Source organism: Microtus pennsylvanicus, chromosome 4 (assembly GCF_037038515.1).
Source record: "Microtus pennsylvanicus isolate mMicPen1 chromosome 4, mMicPen1.hap1, whole genome shotgun sequence".
In the NCBI taxonomy this organism is placed as follows: domain Eukaryota; kingdom Metazoa; phylum Chordata; class Mammalia; order Rodentia; family Cricetidae; genus Microtus; species Microtus pennsylvanicus.
In genome coordinates this window covers 138,463,010-138,487,498 of record NC_134582.1, presented here as the reverse complement: position 1 = coordinate 138,487,498, position 24,489 = coordinate 138,463,010, and the positions used below count along the sequence as shown (strand labels likewise).

The 24,489-nt window shown below is 41.8% G+C and overlaps 1 protein-coding gene across 3 annotated transcripts in view; it reads left to right on the top strand.

Annotated features, from left to right (window-relative positions):
* Nucleotides 1-160: 160 nt before the first annotated feature.
* Nucleotides 161-24,489, top strand: part of Enkur (enkurin, TRPC channel interacting protein) — a 35,740-nt gene continuing 11,411 nt past the window's right edge. Inside the window, exons 1-5 of one of the 3 annotated variants that reach the window (XM_075971111.1) lie at nucleotides 213-450; nucleotides 9,822-9,967; nucleotides 11,835-12,058; nucleotides 16,754-16,900; nucleotides 22,654-23,049. In XM_075971111.1, the coding sequence (XP_075827226.1) occupies nucleotides 374-450; nucleotides 9,822-9,967; nucleotides 11,835-12,058; nucleotides 16,754-16,900; nucleotides 22,654-22,764 (705 nt within the window). In that variant the 5' untranslated portion in view covers nucleotides 213-373 and the 3' untranslated portion in view covers nucleotides 22,765-23,049. Of the gene's footprint in view, nucleotides 451-4,854; nucleotides 4,949-9,821; nucleotides 9,968-11,834; nucleotides 12,059-16,753; nucleotides 16,901-22,653; nucleotides 23,050-24,489 lie in introns of those variants that run through there. The other 2 variants (XM_075971108.1, XM_075971110.1) reach the window with 2 other exon arrangements.

The following is a 24,489-nucleotide window of genomic DNA, read 5'->3' as shown; positions in this document are numbered from 1 at the left end:
TGAGTGGTGGTGGGGGCATTATTTTCATGTTGTCTTTCCCAAAGGCGCAGGAACGTTCTTACGTATTTCTCAGGCAGCAGGGGGAGTTACAAAACAGGGACCAGAGAGAACCAGCCTGCCGCTACCCGTTTCCTAGCAACTGTTTCCACAGCAACCACGCGGTCAACAACGCTAGGCCGTCTCTGGAGGAGCAGAATAGGTTCTTCCCGAAAAGGAGTTGCTATGAAAGGGTCAAAGGGAGATTATTATACGAAAGAGAAATTTTAGTTCCTTGTTAAGAGAGCAAGAAAAGAAAAAAGCGGCGAGAAAAGGAGCAGAGACAGTGGGATAGGGAGTCAAAAGTTGAGTAGTTGTTAAGGAATCCTCGGTGGCCATGGACCCACCCTGCACTTCCGAGAGTATTTATAACCTCATACCCAGTGACTCAAAGGAGCCGCCCCAGCCTCCTAGGTATGTGGTAAGCAAAAGTGACCAGCTCAAAGGAAGACTGTAAATCTTCCTTTTAAGGACTTACTGGGTTTACACATCGTAAGACTTTTAAAATTAAAATATATTTTTGTGTTAATGAAGTAACTTTGTGTGGCAACTTCTTAGGAACAGGTGAACAGGTCTGTTTAGCTTTTCATAATCTCAGAGAAGGCGGGCGGGTGCTGTGAGATGGTAATTTTATGGCCATAGTCTCCTGCTAATACGTAATTATTGATTCAGTTTGGTGGTGTGGTGTCCAGTGAGAAATTTCATGTCATTGAAAAGAGAAATATCATTAATAAGTTTTAAGAAATTCTATGTCTAACTTTAAGTTAAATTCCATGTTGTATTTATTTGACATCACGATTTCTCCTTCTGTATTCTTCGCCTCCTTTACCTAAATTCTCATTTGTTTCTTACTTGAATTAGTTAAGCAAAGATGATGTACTAGGGAGTATTTTCTAGGATTTTTTTTTTCAGATCTTATGGTTTAATGGAAGGAATATAGTTGGATGGATAGAGATTCCAAATTATATAATTGAGGGAATTTTTAATGTATTTGTTGGACCCCTACAAATCTCCAAATCTCAAAAAGGAAACCGCAAAATAAATATCCCAGATACGCTGCCCTGTAACTATTTTTTAAACTCTATTGAAGCCTGAGGGGGGAGAAGAGGGCAGTCTCATTTTGACTCATGAAAGAAGCAGCTACTTTAAAAGAATCAGCACCCAGAAAGCTGAGTTCAAGGCTACCCTGAGCTACAAAGGCAGACCTTGTCACTAAAACCAAACAACCAAGAAAAGAAACCAACCCTCTGAGCTTTAAAAATCAGATTTACAGGTTATTTTGAAAGTGTTCAACCAATCTTCAGTTGTTTTCAGATTTGAACAATAAGTGAAATCGAATCTCTGAGGTCAACTTCTTTTTGCTCGGAGTGTGGCAGCAAAGTGGGCTCCTTCTGCTTTAAGCCTGAGTAGCTTAAACCAGAGGAGTCACGGACATTATACTTCCACCTGTTTATCAAAATCTGGTCGAGGTCGGGCAGTAATGTGAATGCTGACACACTGTGGAGTTTACAGGGTTCACATTACTTATGGCTAAATTCGGTTCAAAATTTCCCTATGCTGTACAAGATAAGCTTCTGCCTCTCTGTAACATAGTGAAAGAAACTACCTTCTGTGAAATTCTGAATTTGGATGTCATATTATTTTATTAGTTAGCATTCTGTTAATTAGTAAAGTTTCTCTGTCCCCTGCTCTGCGAATAACAGTGCCCTAGGAGTCTTGCACATGAGGGAGTGACAGCATACATTTTTTTGTTTTATTCTGAAAAAAAAATAAGTACAAAAAAGGGACTTAGGGTGAGCAGGAATAAAAGAGGTGCCCTAAATAATTCTGTTAGGTGAAGTCAATTTTCACAGTTAGCAATAATGGTGAGAGGGTTTTGACAAGATGCCCGACATGCAAACTTCTGATTTGTTTCTTAAAAATGATGCCCAAACACTTTACCACGTTCCTTCACCACACTAATATGAACTTCTTCCCCTCAGCCGTCTCATTAATAGCCTTGATCACAAGAAAAGCTTTAAATGTGAAAATCCTGTTTACAACCCTGAATAATAATAATCCGAGCTCCCAGGGAGCTTGCCACGGGTTGAAGCACTGGCTCAGACTCATTTCTTGCTGCACTGTGATGTCCCACATGTCACAGATAAAAGTTTTCTGGTTGAACAGAAATATAAACATTAAATTGCGGATTAAGCACAAAGTAATATATTATTTAAAACCCTAATGAAAGTTTCTAATAAATGAGTTGAAGAGATATTTGAAAAGCAGCAGTTTCCACTTTCTGACCTATGAAGAGAAGGTCGCAATTACAGGTGGGGTTTTGTCAACAAGGAAAATTGCAGCTGCCATGTTCATCTGAGTCACCACCTTTTACCCACATTTCTGTAGATAAAAGAACTGTTAGCACACCTCACTGGAATTCTACATACAAACCACCGAGGAAAGAAAACATGCCAACACAGCCAGTTAAAGTGAGCTGCCAGGAAAATTTGTAGATAAGTGAACCTGTTCAGAACATTATTCAATTACAGAACAAGGTTTGCCCTCTTATGCAAACAACCTGTAATATGAAATTGTGATATGAAAAGTCATTTTAAGACATCAGTTGTTAGATTCACCAGAATTCAAATTTTTAGCGAGTAAGCCTGTGTCTTTATTCTATCCAGGACTCAGTAAAAACAAAGTATTAAATTAATTTAGTTTTAAAATTTAACTGAGCTGGGCATGGTGGTACACACCTTTAATTCCAGCACTTGGGAGGCAGAGGAAGGCAGATCTCTAAGTTCAAGGCCAGCCTGGTCTACAGATCAAGTTCCAAGACAACCAGGGTGACACGGGAGACAACAGGGCTACCCTGTCTCAGAAAACAAAACAAAAAAACCTTAATATACATGTCTACTAGTAAGAAGAAGCAGTTGCAATGCTACTACCCAAAGAATGATGTCCATCATACTATTACTGCTGGTGTTCCAGATCACTCTTTTTCACCATCCTCATCTGTTCCCACAGCTCTAGAGATAATCAGTATATTTTAATTTTATGGAAGAGAACACTTGGGTCCAGAAACTCGAGGCGGGTAAGAAGGGCAGGAGCTAAAACTGATGTGATACCAGTCGGACAGCAAGGTCCAAAACTGGATCAGTCTGCGCATGCCCAGAGAGAGAAAGGGGGACTGGAGGAGTGCAGCTGCTTCCGGAAGAGTGTTTGCCTCTGCCACTGATAACGTCTCAAGTATCGGACACTGGTGAGTGTCCATACACTGTTCTCTTCCCACACAATAAGAAGTGTTGTGACGGGACTACCAGAGAGAAGAGAAATGGTGACATAAAACTGCGGTGGCATTACAGATGAGGAACGTGGAAGGTGAGCTTGCAAGTCTTGTATCTGTCTCACTCGTGTTTGACTCACAGCTACCAGAAAGCCGTCAGTCATCCGCAAAGAAAAATATGCTCCAAGTCATATGTCACAAGCAAAAGTTAAACTGTAGCTGAGCAGAAGTATGGCGCTCTTCATCGGGAGCCGTGGGTTCCTGGACCGAGGACACGACTTGGGATGAGGACAGGGGTCAGCATCAGTCCCACAAGGAATGTGCCGTGCTTCAATGGTCTAATATTGGCCCTAGTGCCAGCATAATTTAATGAAAACAATTTGAACAAAAAAATGCAGTTCCGTAGATAAATTGGGTATATTTTCTGGTATTTGGTATAACACTGTCCAATAGAAATGTAAAACACTAAAAATATTTCCTTAGTCCTTTTTAAAAGAAAGCAAAAGCAAAATTAAACTTTATGAGGTATGTTGTTTAGTTCAATGACTTCACTACCATCCTTTCAGCATGCGGGACTAGCCCCGTTTCAAGTGTTTAATATCCACAAGTATCGAGCAGCAGGAACCTAGAAGAGTACAGTGACTGCGCTCATATTTGTCAACTATTTTTTCTCAATAGCTTATGAGAGATCATAACGTCGCTCAACGAAGCACCCCTGCATTACTGGTGATAAATTGAATACAGAGCATACCTGTCATAACTAACCACTCTGGGAGTAGAATATCATCTATTTTTGAAAAATTCGTTACTTTATGTAATCAAAAGGATGGATTGAAAATCATTTCAATGGCTGTGTGTGAACTTACACAGTATGTAACTATATGTGAAAACAGTCTCAAGAATACTCTGGAGGACTTTCTTACACAGTTCAGGCTCCAGAGTTAATATCCACTAAAATCCAAAGCAAATGCACATGCACCCTTTCCCTGCACACCATGGTTTCTCAGGTGTATCATTCAGTAAAAGGAGAATCTTAGCTTCTTTCACATTATCAGCACGTTTCAGCATGTTATCTCTTTGTGTGTCCTTTTAAATTTATAAAATGGATCACTATATGGTGATTGTTAGCAATAAAAAGCTATAGTATCTTAATTGAGGATGACAGTTTTAATTTCAAAGTAAGTCATATCTAGTTCAATCTAAAATGAGTAGACAACAAATTCACTTGTCTGATAAAACTGCCTGCTAAATCTTTATAGTAAAGCCTTATAATTTCAAACATGTAATGAAATGCAGCTATTTAAAATAATAAGCATAGCTGGACAGTGGTGGCACATGTCTTTAATCCCAGCATGGCAGGCAGAGGGAGAGAGAGCTCTGTGAGTTCGAGGTCAGCCTAGTCGACAGAGCCCTGATGGAGGAAGGTCATTGGTTAAGTAATAAAGAAATTGCTTGGCCTCATAGGTTAAAACATAGGCGGGAGGAGTAAACAGAACAGAATGCTGGGAGGAAGAGGAAGTGAGCTCAGACTCGACAGCTCTCCTCTTGGGGGCAGACACCTTAGAGAGACGCCATGCTCCCCTCTCCTGGGCAGATGCACACGATGAAGCAAGCCACCAGGTCAGACATGCTGAACCTTTCCCGGTAAGACCGGTGCTACAAAGTTTATTAGAAATGGGTTGATCGGGATATCAGAATTAGCCAGTAAGGGCTAGAGCTAATGGGCCAAGCAGTGTTTAAAAGAATACAATTTGTGTGTTGTTATTTCGGGGCATAAGCTAGCCAGGCGGCCGGGGTGCTGGGGACGCAGCCCTGCCGTTCATATTACAACAGAACCCTGTAGTTGGATTTTCTTTTACTCTAGCTCCACGTTGGAACACCAGAACGTTGTTGATTGGTTATTTATTTATTTATTATACAGTTTTCTGTCTGCATTGTGCCTACACCCCAGAAGAGGACACCAGATCTCATAGATGATTGTGAGCCATCATGTGGGTGCTGGGAATTGAACTCAGGACCTCTGGAAAAACAACAGCCAGTGCTCTTAACCTCTGAGCCATCTCTCCAGGCCCCTGTTGGTCATTTTTTTACTCTTATTATTCTTACTCTTTGCTCTTTGGTCTTTTTGGGGGGGTTGATGGGGCTGCGGCCCAGCTACCAAATAAATACACATAAAGACTTGTTCTTATTCTTATTATAAATGCCTGACCTTAGCCTAGCTTCTTTCTAGCCAGCTTTACTCAATTTAAATTAACCCATATACCTTTAGCCTCTGGACTTTCATTTTCTGTCTTTCAGTATCCCTTACTTTACATCTTGCTCCCGTAGCTTGCTGTGTAGCTGGGTGGCTGACTCTGGAGTCATCCTCTCGTTCTCTTGCTCCTTCTCTCCTCAGATTTCTTGTTCCATTATTCTCTCTGCCTTCCAGGACTGCCTATCCTTTCTCCTGCCTAACTGTTGGCCGTCTTATTACATCATCAGCTGTTTTTAGACAAAGAATAATAGCTTCACAGAGTTAAACAAATGCAACATAAGAGTGTGAAACACATTTTTGCATGGCTAAAACAGATGTTTCCACAGCATAAACAAATGTAACACACCTTAAAATGTATTCTGCAACAAAAGTGAGTTCCAGGGCAGCCAGAGATACACAGAAAAAAACCTGTCTTGACAAAACAATAATAATAATCTAAATATAAATAAAACAATAAGCTTTGTATATACTGATATAAAAATGTATCACACTATACCATACTTTAAAAATAAAGTTGCACATATACATGTACATATATCCATGAAACAATAAGTAATGTAAAATAGTCCATGAATCTGATAAAGAGCAAGAAGAGTACATGGAATGGTTAGGAGGAAAGAAAGGAAAGCGGGAAATTATGTAATTATAGTCTAAACCTTAAAAAAAAGCGAAAGAAATATATATGTGTAAAGTTGAGAATTTTGATGTCCGTTAGTGCACTGTGGGGAAGAAGAAATTAAAAAGAAAGACTACAACACCAAATTAAAGTTACAATTCATATAGATAAACAGACACTGAACTTATACCAGAAAATTAACTGGAGAAATGAAAGGAATGAAGGGAAGGAAGCCAAGATTATTGCTCATTTGCAATTAATTTGAAACAAAAGATGTTACCAATATAGAATAAAATATCAGCCAGCACTTTATGTAACCAATGAGTATGTTTTTGATTCATATACATGGGAAAAGTACTGAGTCACCAGTTTTCAAACTAAGAAGGAGGTGGCTATAGACACACCCTGCTTCACGTAAAAGGAAATCATGTCATTGATGATGACACCTCTGCCTACTTCCACAGAAGCTAAAGGCACAGGTTTGGCCTGATGATTGCTTCCTGAAATTGTCTTATGACTCATTCATTTCCATAATGTTCCCAACTACTGAGTTCACGGGTAAGGAAAGGCCCAAAAGCCTAGAAACAGTTTGTTTTTGCAAACACACTTGTGTGTCCACGTGAGCATGAACTGATGAAGGCAGGATAACTGACGTGGAGAAGGGGGATGCAATCAGAGTGAATTTCTACAAACATGAGAGTGACAAAGTTAAAAACCCAAGTTAGAAACAGACAGGGAAGAAAACACATTTCCCCAAACTCCACATCCCCAAGGTAAATAGTTAAATTTAATGTATTTGCTTCCAACAATATTAGTGCAAACATTTCAATATGTTTATAACTTGGATAGACATTGTATGTATAATTTTCATAACATCACTAGGTCCTGGGAATTTTCTAAAGTTATTGACTATTCTACAAAAAGAAATCTATTTTTAATTATTTTAAAACCAAAAAATAGGAGAGCCTAGCTTCTGCCTCCAGCAAGGGTGGGGTTTGTTGTCTCACCAGAAGCAGCTTGGACAGGTTAAAAACACACAGAACCAAAGATTTCAAACCCTGGACAGTGGACACACAGCTCAGCCCTCCCTAAAGGAATGGGGCTGGCTTGCAGTTGCCCTAAGAGACACTCCAGGGACAACTTTCTGGCCACAGTCCAGAGAAAGGAAACAAAGCCCTTGATTATCCCGGAATTATGAGGACAGTTTGGAGCTGAAAAGACAAAGCAGCTATAATTCACATCATGGCGCAGCAGAGAGCTGCCTAGACAGGAACAGAAACCCACATGACGTTTCCTTGAACTCCTTGATTGATAGTGTGTATGTGTGATGAAATACAACACCAAGAAAATGACCCTCGGAAAGCAGCAGCTCCAAGTTCATCTGCTTACAGCTAGAGTGGTGAGGTCTCCTTATTCACAGAGCGCATTGCCATAGGGCAGAATCGGAACAAAGCTCCCAAGCTGAAGACTTGACATCTAACCTTAAAATTACCACTTTTTCCAACTATGACAACTGCCTTCCAGACTCAAACTAAAGAAATGTTAAAGCAATAAAAAAAGAAAAAAGTTAAATAAGAAAAAAGACAGAAGTCAGGAATCAACACTATAAAATTTGCATTACTTGGCATCCGATAAAATACGTACAGGCAAGCCAGGCATGGTGTTGCATGCCTTAAATACCCATACCCAGGAAGCAGAAGCTGGTGGATCTCTGTGAATTCGAGGTCAGCCTAATCTTCAAAATGAGTTCTAAGACCGACACAGCTATGTAAAGAGACCCTGTGTTAAACAAACAAAAAGAACAAAAATGTACAGGCATGCAAAGAAACAGGAAAATATAAGATATATCCTAAAAGAAAAGCAGGCAATCTAAACAGCTAGAAATGTCACAAATAAGAAAATTACAAGTCAAAGGCATTTAAGGCAGACATTTTAAATATCATGTCCAAAGAGGTAGAGGGATGCAGGAATAAGATATGAAGAGATGAAAGGGGGGGTGGATACAAGTCTAACTTTCAGATGTGAAGAAGACTGTTCAAAATGAAAATATTGGGTGGGGTCAGCAACCCATGTCACTAATAAAGAAAACAAAACAAATTTTAAGACGCCACAGCAACACAAATGAGACATGGGGAATAAAGAGAACAGCGCATTGCGAGCTAAGGACAATGTCAGCCAGCCTCTAAGTCAGGCGTGGTGATGCATACCTTTAATCTGCAGGAATCAGTCTCTCTTTCTACCACGTGGTCCCAAGGATCAAAACCTTCCTGACAAGTCTCTTAACCTGCTGTGCCATCTCACCAGCCCACAATATAGACTAAAAGGCACAATAAAATGAAATGACACAGATATACAAAATAAAAACAGTGATTGGCTAAAATTTCTATGTAGACTATGAGAACATCCCTCTAACAATAAAAACATCAAGTTCAAGAGCCAGCTGATTCAGTGATCTGGCTGGCTTAGGCAGGTGTCCCCTCCTCACCACCTCACGTGTGTCCTTCTCCAAGCCATGTACTGGAAAGGGAAGGATGAGGTAGGGAGGCCATTCTCCAGTCACGGGAATGCAGTTGCGAGGCTAGCTGTGCCTTGTCTAGGCCGCAAGCGCTCCAGTGGATACAGATGCAGCAGTATCTAGTTCCAGTGACTGAAGTCACACCAAGTACATCCCCCCGCTACAGTGGAACTAAATTAGAAGTCGGTGAAAAGATATTGGGAAGCCTGAATTTATGAAAACAGAGCAAACACATATGAGCATACTTCTAAAGGAAGATGATAAAAAAGACATTTAGGGTTGCATGAAAATGGAAGATATCTTTCCTTTCCTTTTCTTTCTTTCTTTCTTTCTTTCTTTCTTTCTTTCTTTCTTTCTTTCTTTCTTTCTTTCTTTCTTTCTTTCTGTCTGTCTGTCTGTCTTTCTTTCTTCCTTCCTTCCTTCCTTCCTTTCTTTCTTTCTTTCTCTTTTTTCAAATTTTTATTTTTTCTGAGACAGAGTTTCTCTGTAAAGCCCTGGTTGTCCTGGAACACATTTGGTAAACCAGGCTGGCTTCAAACTCATATTTTCCTGCCTCTGCCTCCCAGTGCTGAGATTAAAGGTGTGTGCCTCCAAGTCTCGTAAACGATGCCCTTTCAAATGTTTGGGATGCAGCCAAGGCAGTGCTTAGAGGAAAATTTATAACTTTAATACTCAGAGAAAGTTCTAAACGTTAAAAACCAAATATATTTATATCTTAATAAACTTTTTTAAAAGCAAATGTAAAATGAGGGGACTAAATATTAAAGAGCAATGAAGAAATCACTGAAGGGAAACACGAGTGAGCATTAGGGAAAAACAGCGAATGTGGGTTCATTGCGAAGATGATTCAACCGCTGGCAAGACTGAGTGGCTGGGGCTTTGGGGTGGGGAGACACACATCACTAAGGTCAGCAGTGAGAGAGGAGACATCCCAGTCGATGCCGGAAATAAATGAACACCTTTGCCCCAGCACCTCCTGCAGCCTGTAGTTCATAAATGTGGTGGGTGGAGTCAGACCATTAAGCCTTTATGCCCAATCTCCATTATCCATCAGAAATATATGCCTGTTCATAAGCTTTAAGTATTTTGCACTAGAAATGTAAATGCTACGATTTTAATTTTTTAATTTCAGGTATACATCAGTGTTTAGACCAGCTGTAAAAGATGACATGAAGAAATTCAAAACTGCAATGAAAACTATGGGGCCTGCGAAAGTTGACATACCTTCCCCAAAGGATTTTCTAAAGAAACACTCAAAGGAAAAAACCCTACCGCCTAGTAGGTTTAATCTCTTACTGTGTTAAACGTTAGAATTATTGGCAGGTGATTTAGTAACCCCGTTATTTTGCCATCAACAAGTATTAGATATCCAGAGGCAGCAGCAACTGTAAAGGTAACTCCAGGGAATGGGGCTTGGGCGACTTGGAGAAAGCGCGAGTGGGAAGAGTAAATGAGCGCAGAAGATGGGGCCGGCTCCACACAGACTCCAGGTGAGGCAGGCATCTTGAGCTACTTCCTGGCCTATCCAAGAAGCCTCCCCTCCAACACCCTGTGCTCGTTGCTTTCTCCTGGATTGTATCTTTAATTGTAAGCGCTTATCAGACAGGTCGGCATCCCATGTATGGTGACTGATTGATGAGCAAGGTTGCCCCTCATCTGGACTCCAGCCTTTTTTATTAAGTGAAGGAAATTACAATGGTCATTACCAGTTGTTGAACCAATATTCGAATTGAATTAGGGACCACTCTAATAACTTCTTTATCTAAATTACTTTAGAGACCTTACTCCCAAGTAACATTCACATCCTAAGGTACTGGATCTATGGGTTCAGTATATAAATTCTGGAAAGAAATGTCAGCTCCAAGAAAAGATTAATCCAACCCATAGACTTTTAATAGTAATTACATATTTCCCTTTGAAAATAGAAGTAATATAATCTAACTTGTAACAGGACGCCAGGCCTTAGTAATCTCCCAGACCTTAGCACAGCTGACTCCATGGTGGAGGCACCATTCAAACTGTAAAACTCAGCATGTAGACAGCACCACCAGCCAAAACTAAAACAAAGACCTAATCCATCAAAACCCATCGTTCTGGAACGTCTCTAAATGTACTAACTTACGTTTTGTGCTTAACAGCTCACCCTGAGAAAGGCTCAGTGCTAAGATCTCAAACACCCGGTGTAGTCACTGGCTGGCTAATAAGGACTTTCTAATGGCTTAAACCATGTGTGAGCATCTTCTCTGATGAATGACCCCCACAGCATCACTAAGAAGATACAGTCAGCTAAATGCAGAAGTAAATGGAAGCCAGACGATAGCAACCATGGTACAGTTAGGATTGAAGTAAGGTCCTGATGAGTGAGCAGCTGCCTTAGCTCTTAGAAACACACTTCAGTTACCTGTCACTTAGAATAGACAACCATGCTGATGTGGCTATATCAAAATGGCGTGTTGGAACTGTTATACTAAAAGGGCTGTGTTAAACGAAACAGTTCCACCTGCTGCTATCAGGACTGTGTGCACTAGAGACCAAAGATATGTTTGATGACTGTTACTTTAGGATGGTGGGACACACTAGGAAGGAAGGAGTAGGCAATCTTGGTCATATTGGTAACCTGTAAAACGGCATGTTTAATACACAGCAATTACTCATTGTAATGGTTTCTGTGAAAATATCCAGAGATCACTGGGTTGCCAACATCATTTTGTTAATTTATTTAATGGCTTTGTTAGAGTTTTTTCTTAAAAAAATAATACTGACAGCATGCTGAAAATGATCTATTTTATATAAACTTATTTTAAATGGGAAAACTGAGTATGTGTTGTAGTCTTTATAAAATCCATCAGAAATATAGTAGTGATCTATCATTATTACCCTCCTACTCTTTTATACTGTTTTTCAACTTCAAATTGATCACATTGCATTTAATTTTATATTTTGAGTATTTACAGTTGAGGTATAATTGACAAATGAAAGGCAGTACATATTTGATGTACACAAAATAATAATTTTTTAATTTTAAGTATTTAAGTATAACATTAGTGAGATCTCAATACTAGTGGTAAATAACTGGATGTCCTAAATAGTGTTGAGTAGCAATGTTTATTTTCAAACATTAACAATAAAATGTTATATTTAACAGAAAAAAAGTTTAATAGATGTGTTCCCAAGAAGCCTCCAGTGCCCTTGAGGACCGATCATCCAGTCATGGGAATACAGAGTGGAAAAAACTTCATAAACACAAATGCAGCTGATGTCATCATGGGCGTGGCCAAAAAGCCCAAGCCAATTTATGTTGACAAAAGAACTGGAGACAAGCATGATCTTGAGACATCCGGACTATTCCCCAAATACATCAACAAAAAGGTAGTTCTTGATCTGTCAGCGAGAGATCAGAGATTCCAAAGTTCTGCAGGGGGTCTCTATGAGATAGGTACACAGTGTGTTCCCTGGACAGACTATGAAGCATGCCCATTCCCTCCGCCCTGCGGTCTGTGTGGGGTTCACATCTAAAACATGAATGTTGTCTTCCTCAATTCCAGTTATTAGTATATTTAATAACTACAGCAGACATTCTCTAAAAGCTATTAATATCAGTAAGATAAAAAGGTCACTAAATGCAGCCACTACTGTAAATCCTGAGGAACCTACCTTTCAGGAGGTCTTGGGATGCAGCCATTCAACTTGGGAGCAGAATGAGAGAACTTAGCAGATGAGGCTTCAAAACCACCCAAACTGCCAATCTCTCCAAAACAACCCACATCACTGTTTTAGTGTAAATGCGTTGATTTGAGTTGAATTTGGGTAAAGATTAAGAACGCTGCACCGGGATTCATTATTTGGGTCCCTGATTTCGATCTGAAAAAGTACTCATCATAAAGGGATGATTTTATCTATCAAATGTTAATTGTTAAAAAGGTTTTTAAATCAAAATCTTACAAGGAAAGCTATACAAATCCTTCCCTATTTATATATTTATAGAGCATAAAAGTATGTTTGTGAACACATCCTAAAAGAGGCTTCAACATCCTAAATATTAATAACAAATAATAGTAAGTTGTGGCCAGAAATAGAGGAAGAATAGAAAGAGAAAGGAAGGAGGGAGGGAGGGAGGAAGGGAGGGAGAGAAGGAAGAAGAGAGGGAGGGAGGGAAGAAGAGAGGGAGGGAGGAAAGAAGGCAGGCAGGCAGGCAAGAAGGAAAGAAGGAAGGAGGGAAGGAAGGAAGGAAAGAAGGAAAGAAGGAAGGAAGGAAGGAAGGAAGGAAGGAAGGAAGGAAGGAAGGAAGGGGAGAGAGAGGAATGGAGTGAGAAAGGGAAAAGGAAAGAGGAAGAGAAGAGAAAATAGTGGGAAGGGGAGGGGATCAGAAGGGAGACTTCAGTAGTGAGGAATGAGTCCAGGTGTCTAGTGATCTACAAACGGCCTCCAGGCTGCTTTCAAACCTTAGCACCCGTTCTCTGGGAAATGGCTCCATCCAGCAGGCCAAGATCACCTCTGGAAGAACTCAGCTGTTTTCTGGTCATTGGCCACATGCTGGGAACTTTACTAAGACTTCTCAGGATGCTTCTTTCTCTTGAGGCACATCTAAGGTGCTTGTGGTTCTTGTCACATCTTTGAGAAAAGTGGACTCCTGGCTCCTTCAAGCTACTTCCAACCCATTATTGATATCTCATTGCCTAAGTTCCCTCTCCTTTGCTGGTTATGTTGGAGACTACTGCACACACCAACTTCTCTCCAGATGTCTCTGTTTATGTTGCCCACGTCAATACATTTTCTTTTAGAAAAGAAAAAATGTTGAAGTATCCATCACAGACACAAAGATAGCAGGTCAGCCTACTACCTGTGTGTGTTTATCAAGCATAAAAGCGCACACACTTGTTTTCAGGGTGTTGCTATTCACAGATTTGTTCAACTTTTCACTATTTGGAGTTAACGATTAGTAAATGAGGTGGGTAGCATCTCCTTTGATTTCTGTGGCTGTGATAGACTCATGATCAAACCAACCCAGAGAAGAAAGGGTTTGTTTAATCTTACAGCTTATAGTCCATTATGAAGGGAAGTCAGGAACTCAAGGCAGGAACCTGGAGACAGGAACTGATGTAGAGGCCGTGGAGGGGTGCTGCTTACTGACTTGCTCTCTATGGTTTGCTCAGTTTGCTTTTTTTTACAACCCAGGACCTCTTGCCCGGGGGTGGCAACAACACAGTGGTCCCTCCCATATCCACCATTAATCAGAAAATGCCTAGCAGACCTGTTTAGAAGCCAGTTTGATGGAGGCTCAAATTTTCTCAATTGAGGTTCCCTCCTCCCAGATGACCCCAGCTTGTGTCAAATGGACACAAAGCTAACCAGCACCAGATGGTATAGGTAAAAAGATTTGAGGAAAAACAAGTGAACTTTTTTTTCTTTTTTTTTGTGGTTTGTTCTAAATGAAGTATATGCCATTTGTGATTTGAAATTGTGGACAAAATTAAAAGATGAACGAGCATATGAGGTTTATAACAATAATAGTGAGCTATTGCTTTGAATTCCAGTTTGTCACTTGCTAACTTTGGGATCTGAGACAAGCCATTGGATCAATCATAGGGGTATAGTGAGCATTAAATGACATTAAATAAACTAAGCATATGATGAAAACCAGCACCTAATAAAAGCACCAAAGAGAATAGACATCATAATAGAACAATTAGTGATGAGACTCATCAGTCTCCAGCCAGTTAGCTTGTAGGACCACTCAAAATCACTGACGCTTTTCCTCATTTGCCAGATTTTTCTTTTCTAAAATGTATAATATTGGTCCCTTTTCTAAACATACTATGCCAAACATAATCTAACCTCTAAAAAGGTATTTTTATTATAGGGCAGGGTGGTCTGCATGTGCCATAGTTCACATGCAGAAGGAGAAGAGGACTTCGTGATAGTTTCCACGGCTACCAGATCCCGCACTGACTTCCTCAGTGTCACCTCCCTGGCTTCTTTATCTTCAGTTTCTTCATTACCTTCTTAGCTATTATTTTCTTCAGAGCATGCACACCTGTTATTTTATACTTTCCCCTCTCAGTATTACAGGGGGGTTGCTTTCAGAACCCTTGTGGGTACCAAAATTCACAAATGCTCAGAGCTCTCTTATGAGTGGCTTAGTGGATGTGTGTAGCATACATAACCTGTTCCAGGCTTTATTTTATCTCTAGATTTCTTAACATAACCAATATAGGGCAAATACTTTGTACATCACTGGTATATGATGCTGTTTAGGGAATAATGACAAGGAAAAGTCTGCACATATTCACCACGAATGTAGTTAAAACTTTTTAAGATTTATTTATTTTTATGCATATGAGTAATTTGCCTGCATGTATCTCTGTGCACCATGTGTGTGCCTGGTGCCCATGGAGGCCAGAATAGGTTATTAGGTCCCCTGAAACTGGAGTTACAGATGGTTGTAGGCCACAAGGTGAGTGCTGGGAAGAGAACTCGGATTCTCTGCAAATACAGCCAATACTCTTAACTTCTGAGCCATCTCTCCATACCCAGGTACAGATTTTAAGCGTCCTTTCTTTGAGGTTGATTGAACACATCTTTCTATACAAGAAAAAGAATTCAATGGGGAAAAAACGTTGCTTTTCTATTCACTATTATTTTAGCACTCAATAAATTCTCAAATACTATTTGAGAACTGAACACAGAGAAATCATGTTTCTCTAGATAGTGACAATATGTTCACTAATTTGAAAGAACCTCAGTTGATGGCCTCACCACCAGTCCCTGTAAGCAGCTCAGGAACCTGAAAACACAGCTTGCCTTTCCAAAATAACCATAGGGGGCTGAGCCAAGCTTCCCGTAAAGTTGTTATGCATGGGACCATTAAGGGTTTGTTCTTATGGTTTATAAAGGTTTGTCTCCTTTTATTTAATCAGATTATAAAAATAGAGACCTGTGAGATATGAGTTTCAGGTCAAAGTGATTTACATAAAATATAGGAAAGAAAAGCCAACTCTGTGTTTTCCTTAAAGGCTTGTTTTTGTAAACTCTGTATGCATGTGTGTTCTTATGTATGTGTATACAGGCACTACAGGAGCAAGGGGACAGCAAATCCTTTGGGCCTAAATTGTTCTGTACACCTGGGTGTGTGCTGGGGACAGAGCTCAGGTCCTGTCCAAAGGCAGTAGATGCTCCTAACCACTGAGCCTTCTCCCAAGCTCTAGAAAAGCCAACTCCTAAAAGCAAACTTGCTGGTGTGGTGATGTGAGTCTCAGCACTCAGGAAAATGAGGCAGGTAGATATCTGTAAATTGGAGGCCAGTCTGGTCTACATCGAGTCTTCAAGGCCTGTCTTGGCTACTATGTCTAAAAACTAGTATAGACCAGTGGTTCTCAACCTTCCTAATGCTGAGACTCTTTAATACCTTTCCTTATGTTATGGTGACCCAACCATAGAGTTATTTTTGTTGCTACTTTATAACTGTAATTTTGTTGCCGTTATGAATTATAATGTAAATATTTGTGTTGCCTGATGATCTTAGGCAGCACTTATGAAAGGGACATTTAATCAAAGGAGCTGCCACCCACAGGTTGAGAACCCTCAGGTCTAGAGCTTAAGAACAGACACTGGTGAAACTCTGAAGAGAAACAAAATAAACTGCTACAAGATCTCTGTTCTTTTAGTGTGTGTGTGTGTACACATATGCACATATATGAAGGTCAGGGAACAACTTGCCTCCACCATGTGGGTCCAGGGATTGAAATCAGATCATCAGACTTGGGCAAACACCTTTACCCACTGAGCCAGCTTTCTGGTCCAGCATCAGCATTTGAAGTGACTGGGATGAACCGGCTCTAACTTGCGGGAAGGGGAGCGTGGAGGATAGGAGAAGGAAATTGAGGGATTTTGTCAATTTTCAGAGGTTTTGTTTGTTGGATCTTTATATATATATATATATATATATATATATATATATATATATGACAATGAAATTGCTTGCTCGCGAGTCCTTCGTTGCTATGCTCACACAGAGAAGACTGCACGCAGGATGCTGATTAGTTTTTCTCCGAAAACTCCTCCCAGGATTATGGTGTCACGCCTGAGTACATCTGCAAGCGGAATGAGGATGCCAAGAAAGCCCAAGAAGAGTATGATAAGTACATCCAGGAGAGCCTGAAGAAAGCAGCGATGAAGAGACTTTCTGACGAAGAAAGGGAGGCGGTTCTGCAGGTGAGCCTCTGGAGTCACTGCTCTCTGACCCTCTAGCCTGCACGGCTCCATCACTGAAGCCAAGGCTTTGACTTCAGTCAGAAGTGTCCCTTGGGGTCCAGCACAAGTGCACAGAGCAGAGTCGACTCATTGGAAAAAGAAAAAACCTGTAGTGCAGGGATTCGTAAAATTATTTCTAATTTGGTATCAGTTGTAAGGAAGCCCATTTTCTCCTTCAACAAACTGATACTTTAAAAAGTGAGAAAATAATCACTTTAATTCAGTAAATTTATTTTTTAAAAACTCATAGATGAGGTATTTTCACTAGATGGAGCTCTAGAATAATTGAAGCTATCCACATCCACAGTTTTTCATTCCAATGATTCAACTTTCCAAATTATTAACTAAATGAGTGTTAGATTTTACATATGTTCCTTCTATTTTGAACAAAGGGGCATAAGACAATGTCCACTGTAGCTTTATGGGAGAGGTCTGTCTGAGTGTGGGGCACCAAGACGAGCAGGGCATGGCGCTGTCGTTTGTGCAGGGCATTCATTAAGCACCTGCTCGTCCTCCTCTGCCACCATGCTGTCCCTTAAAGAAGTGATTCCTTTTAACGTTTATTTGAAAGCTCCCGACCAAACAGTATCCGGTGACTTCACAAAACAAGAGGAGACGGTCCAGCAGGAAAGAGTTTTTCTGACAAACGTGGGTACATAGCACGTGGAGTGTGCTGGCGCACGCCTGTAATCCCCGGGCCCCCGTGCCCACACGGAAGTACAGAGCACGTGGAGTGTGCTGGCGCACGCCTGTAATCCCCGGGCTCCCGTGCCCACACGGAAGTACAGAGCACGTGGAGTGTGCTGGCGCACGCCTGTAATCCCCGGGCTCCCGTGCCCACACGGAAGGCATCGCTTCATGGGAAAGAAGCTCATGGGCAGTTAGCCTGGTACATTCAAGAGGCCCTGTCTCAAACAAGGTAAAGGCAAGGATCAATACCTGAGGTTGTCCTGTGACGTCCACACAGTCATCATAGCACATATGCCCATACACATGCACACCATAAAAAATCTCTCTCTTTCATTAATTTCTGTTGAAAATGGGTTATATGCCATTTCAGAGTTTTAACATTTAATTGATGGCATCATAATCACCAATAAAATGTTATTAGGTATCTATTTTGTACACAGTATTATTAGCCTGTGCCATGAAGATAGCACCAAAGGTAAAAGATAATTTTTTGTTATAGAGAATGCTGTAGTTTGTTGGGTGACTGGGCAGACAGGAATGTGGGTTTGTGGATATTAAGGACGTCCCAAGTTGGTAGTCAGCTCCAAAAGAGAGAGATCTTGGGTGAAGCCCGAGAATGCAGAGTGAGAAACACCCAGACACCAGGTTGTAGTAATAGGGGCGGCGGCGGGGTTGCGTCCCCAAACACCCCAGCCGCCTGCCCGGCTCGGCTAGCTTATGCCCCAAAATAATTACACAGACACTGTATTCTTTTCATCACTGCTTGGCCCTTAGCTCTGGCCTTTACTGGCTAATTCTCACATATTAATTTAGCCCATTTCTAATCATCTGTGTAGCGCCCCTAGGTGCGCTTACCGGGAAGATTCTAGCCTAAGTCCATCCTGGGTTGGAGCTTCATAGCGTGCGTCTTCCCTGGAGCGGGCAGCATGGCGTCTCTCTTGCGTCTGCTCCGGAGAGGAGAGCTGTCGAGTCTGACCTCACTTCCTCTTCCTCCCAGCGTTCTGTTCTGTTTACTCCACCCACCTAAGGGTGGGCCTATCAAATGGGCCTAGCAGTGTCTTTATTGCTTAGCCAAAGAAATCAACAGATTGATATATGACACTCCCACATCACTTCCCCTTTTTCTGTTTAAACAAAAAAAAAAAAAGGAAGGCTTTAACCTTAACATAGCAAAATTACATATAACAAAACAGTTTCAAGTAAAAGTTACATCAGAAACATTTATACATATAACAAAATTGACCGTAAAATCTCTATCAATAAAGCAAAATCTATACTAATGCAAATTATTCATGTCTATATCATATCCCCCTTTAAATGTAAAAGAACGTTTTATAAACCATATTTGGGAACATGGGCGCAGTTTTTTCTCTCCAAACTGCTTCCTGCTGAATGGGGGCGTCGTTAATTAGGTCTTTCATGGTATAACCTGTGTGCTAGTTTCATCTCAGTTGGCAGTTGAGCAAAGCAATTTTCTGAAGATGTTCACAGCAACCCTTCAGGAGGACGTGGTCCATCATACCAAATCGGAATAGAAGAAATCCATAGAGTCTCATCCTCTGTGAAAACAAAAGAAGACTCTCTCCAAAGCATCATATCCTTAGACCCAAATTCTGAAATCGTAATACCCTTATATCCATTCTGGTTTAGCTTGGCAGCCCATGTAATGAAATGTCTCTCTGTACTTAGCTCCTTCCCAGTTAAAAAATTTAAAGAAAACACAATGTACATAATCCAGACTCTCTGTGAATTTTTCATCTTTACGCGGCTTATTTTTATTTATATCTATAACTATCTGTACTCTGTCTCTTTAAAGACTTTACTTTTACTTTTTTCTTTTTAAACCATTAACTTTATTCTCTATATTCTTTTTCTTCTCTCTCCCAAGCCAACGTACATTCATCCAACAGTGTGACTCACTTAGTGGTCTGAATCTGTCCTATTGTGAATCTACAATTTTTTACTATCCAGGAGCACTTTTGATTTGCGCCTTTAAATCACTAGGCGCTTAAGAATCTAAGCTGTGACATTCCTAGGTTAACTTTTTGCTTTTTGAGCGTATATCTGTAGACCAGGCTGTCTTTGAACTCTCGGAGATCCGCCTGTCTCTGCCTCCCAGGCATTGGGATTAAAGGCGTACACTACTACACCTTGAACTCACAGAGATCTGTTTGTCTCTGCCTTCTAGGCACTGGGATTAAAGGCGTGTGCTACCACACCTTGAAGTCACAGAGGTTTACTTTAAGAATTTTAACTTTTAGTCTGCATATATTTTTAACACACTTTAAACCATTCAGAAATTTTCTCTGTCTTTGAATCTCTCTTTACTCTATATCTCTCTTTTTCTGACCACATGAGTCTTTAATTTGCCAAGCAATCTCAGTAGGACTAAAGCCGTGGCTTTGCCAGCTAGATCCAGTCCATTCCTTAGCTTTCCAGCCTCATGGCGGATATACAGGCTGCAGCCATGATTATAGCATTTCAAGGTCCCTGCCAGCCAGCAAGCTACAACAGACGACACTCAAGTCCTCTCTCGGTAACCGGCCCTCCTGCCTCAAACAGTCAGAGTTTGCCCTGGCAGGATGGCCCAGAAAGCCGGCATTTTAAAACGGCGCAGCTTTTTTCTTGCTACGGCTGAAAACCAAAAAGCATGCGTTCAGCTTTTCGTCAACACCGTTTAAGTGTTTCGTGGCAGGACCTCTTAATGAGCTGCAGGGTTTTGCAGCTGAAGCTGAGTCAGGAAGCCTCTTGGGGCTACCAGGTAGGAGCGGCACTCAGCACTTTAATTCTGAGACTGAGCGTGCAGCACAGAAATTCTTTTCATCCAAGTAACATCCAAATCTGACATTCAGAGCACTGCGCAGTCTGAAAACACGTCCCTGTATGGCGGCAGGAATCCGCCATGCTCTTCCGCCTGCCTAAGCCTGATTCTGCCTTCTGCCCAGGAACAGGTGGGAAGCTCTGAGTCATCGTCATGGTCTCAGAGCACTCTCCTTCCGATCCCAAGCGGGAACACAAACATAAAGCCAGAGTTTGCACTGGCGGCAAAGCCCCAGGAAGCCGCGCTTTAAAATAACGCAGCTTTTTTTCTTCTGCTGTTGCTGAATCAGCAAATCTCTCTACAGCACGCCACCAACAAACAGCAAAAATCTGTGTTACACTCTCTCTCCCTTATTTTTAAGCCTTCTCAGGTTTTTTAAGTGGGTTTAGTCCATCACGTGGGGCGCCATTTGTAGTAATAGGGGCGGCGGCGGGGTTGCGTCCCCAAACACCCCAGCCGCCTGCCCGGCTCGGCTAGCTTATGCCCCAAAATAATTACACAGACACTGTATTCTTTTCATCACTGCTTGGCCCTTAGCTCTGGCCCTTACTGGCTAATTCTCACATATTAATTTAGCCCATTTCTAATCATCTGTGTAGCGCCCCTAGGTGCGCTTACCGGGAAGATTCTAGCCTAAGTCCATCCTGGGTTGGAGCTTCATAGCGTGCGTCTTCCCTGGAGCGGGCAGCATGGCGTCTCTCTTGCGTCTGCTCCGGAGAGGAGAGCTGTCGAGTCTGACCTCACTTCCTCTTCCTCCCAGCGTTCTGTTCTGTTTACTCCACCCACCTAAGGGTGGGCCTATCAAATGGGACTAGCAGTGTCTTTATTGCTTAGCCAAAGAAATCAACAGATTGATATATGACACTCCCACATCACCAGGTGGGGCTAAAGAACAGGGGCGCCTGTGTTGAGAGGTACCGCCAAAGTGCTGGAAGAGGTGGAGGGCGATGTCAGGCTGGTCATCTGGAGAAGCGAGGCTTTTAGCTGCAGCTTCAGGAAGCACGCGCCTCTGCAAAAGCCAGGTCATTATACCTGCGTGACGCTGGAAAACGGTAACAGGGAAGGTCTTCCTTAGAGTTTGCAAAGGCTCTTCCCTCCTGTGCCTTGTGGATGTAGTGAAGAAACCTTAGACTTCCTGTTCTGGTCACCCCAGAACCTCTCTTGATGCAGCAATGGCAAAATGGTGACTCCTTCTCAGAATGCCCCACTCCCTAGCCAGTTACCAAGCCAACTGCTGTCCTCCAGACCAGCCCAGGACCTTTCTTCCCACCCATTTCAAGGCTGCAGGGTTCTGTGGCACTGCAGGTGTGTGCCCTGAGCTCACCTTCATAAAAGTCACACCTGGGAGGGACCATCTCGTCTGATGATCCCAAATGCCTCATTTTACAGACGAGCAGAGCAAATGCTGACTCATATGAGCTCTGGTCCTTCTTTGTGGACATCCATGTGTTTAGGGGCAGGAGGATAACACAGGGTAAGCACAGTCCTTACTCTCGTAAGCTCCAACTCTAGCTGTACTTGCCCTTGGTCACATATTGTCAGGACTAAAGGCACAGCTAACACACACAAGGCGGATTCATCTTGGGTTGTGAAGGAAGCTTTAGAAGGAACTATAATAGAAATGAAGTCCAGTGAAGGAAACCAGCAAGGCCCTAAGACCTCCAAGACTAGGGACACGGAAGTTCAGCACCAGGTACAGGTATGAGAAAAGTGAAGGCCTGTCAGTGTTCTCGGAACTTAATGCGCCGGAGAGACCTCCCAGCACAGATAAACACAGCTGAAGTATGTGCGCAAGTGCAGAAGGCAAGGGGTAGAGGCCCAACCTCTCCTCCTCCCACCAGAGCTGCTTTAAATTCGGAGGACAGAACAAAAAGCAGGAGACCCACAGAGCCAGCTGGACCCTAGCTGTGTCACAAGGCAGGGTGGGAAGGTGGAGAGTGTTTGGGAACCAGGGGGTCCAGAGACAGGGATCAGAAGGCTTTTTTTTCTTATGGATCATGGCTTGCACTCTGAATTTTTACATCATGAACAATATTATTCCAGTACAAAAACAGGAGAAAGAAAAATAAAAAAGGGAGAAATGTCTATTGCTACAATGGAGAAAAGACTATTTTATAAGATAAAGTAAACAAAAATAAAAGGTTTGAAAATCGCAGAGGCTGTATCACCATGATACAAAATTCTATTGTGTTTCCATCCCTAGCTGTTGGCTTTGATCCAAACACTGCTGTACGTTCTCGGAGTTAAGAGCAAGCTATCTTTCAGAAAAAAAGCCATAGGAAAAGATGTGCTTCTGGGACAGCAAGTAATGTGAAAATATTCCCCGACTCGCTTGGAAACCCTTTGATATCTGAAAGTGTATAAATGTGTACATTTTCTCTCAGAGATAGACACCCTGTGGTGCACTGTGGAAACATGTTCGGGTTGCGTAATGAAGGACCAGAGGGAAGCAGAGTCCCTCTGAGAACGGCTCTTCAGGATGCATCTCATGTGCTATTAAAAGCGCCACTGACCCATCTCCCTCTTGAGAGAGTTAAACCTGGGCAACAATGGCCTCTACCTTTCACCATCCCCAGATCTCTGGTTTAATCTGACTCAACAAAGGCCCAAATCACCTGTTCCATTTCCCCAACCAATGTATCTTATGTAGTGTATTCTACCTTTTCATTGCTTTACCTAAATACAGAATTAAATCACTGAAACTCCATTGTCCCCCAAAGGATTCTATTCACTGCGATGTCCTTGTTATATAAGAAACTTCGAACCCTCTTTTCCCCACTTATTTTGCTTAGCATGAATTACTTACACAAGTTAGTGTGTATCACTGTGACATTTTACATGCACGCACTTAATGTGCTTTGATTGTTTCCAGCCCTTCATTGCCTTCTCCTGTCTCCTCTCCCTCCTACTGATCTCTCTCCCTTTCTATTTCCTTGTCTTTTTGTTACTGTGGTAGTTTGAATATAATTGGCCCCCATAATATCATAGGGAGTGGCACTATTAGGAGGTGTGGTCTTGTTGGAGGAAGTGTGTCACTGTAGGATGGCAGAAGGGGGACTTGAGATCTCCTGTGCTCAAGATATTGCCCAGTTTCTCAGTGTACTTCCTGTTGCCTGCTTATCAACATGAAGCAGCTCCTTCTCAGGTACCGTGTTTGCCATGACAATGACGGACTAAACCTCTGAAACTGTGAGCCACCACCTCAATGAAATGTTTTCCTTTATAAGAGTTGCCATGGTCATGGTATCTCTTCCCAGTGATAGGAACCCTAACTAAGACAGTTACCAGTTTTAAAAACTAGCATCAGTGATGGGGTTCAGTATGCATTTCACACATATGTGGCTTGATACTCTGTCCTAGCTTTTTCCCCTCCCCTAAGTGACCATACGCTGGCCTGCTCTGGCCAATCCCTTTCCTCACAAATAGCCCTCCCTTGCTTTCATGTCGCATGGTTCCATCATCTCTTTCTACTGCTTTGCGTAAGATTTCTTCCTCCCCACTCAAGACTTCTCTCTGATCATATGACACACACACATGCACACACACATTAGGATTTTATCTTTATGTTCTCTTTATGAGGGAGAAAATATAATATTTGTCCCTAAAAGTCTGTACTATTTCCCTTAAAATCACTATTTTTGAGTGTTATCCTTTCCTGCAAATGGAATGCTTTTGTTTCTTTAAGGCCTGACACACATGTTGTGCACACCTTTCTTTAAGGCCTGACACACATGTTGTGCACACATTTCTTTAAGGCCTGACACACATGTGTGCACACATTTCTTTAAGGCCTGACACACACCATTTTCCTTATCTCCTGGTCTGTTAACAGAGATCTGGGTTTGTTTCCTTTCCTACCTCTTGTGAATACTGCATAAATAAGCATGGAAATGCCAGGATCTCTCCAGTGTGTTGGTTATGAGTCCAGCTGGTACTTAACCAGGAGTGATGTAGCATTTCTGTAGTGGCCGTACCTGGTTCATCATCCTACAGCAGCTGTAAGGGCTCCTCTCCCCACGTCCTCACCAGTCTCTGTTGT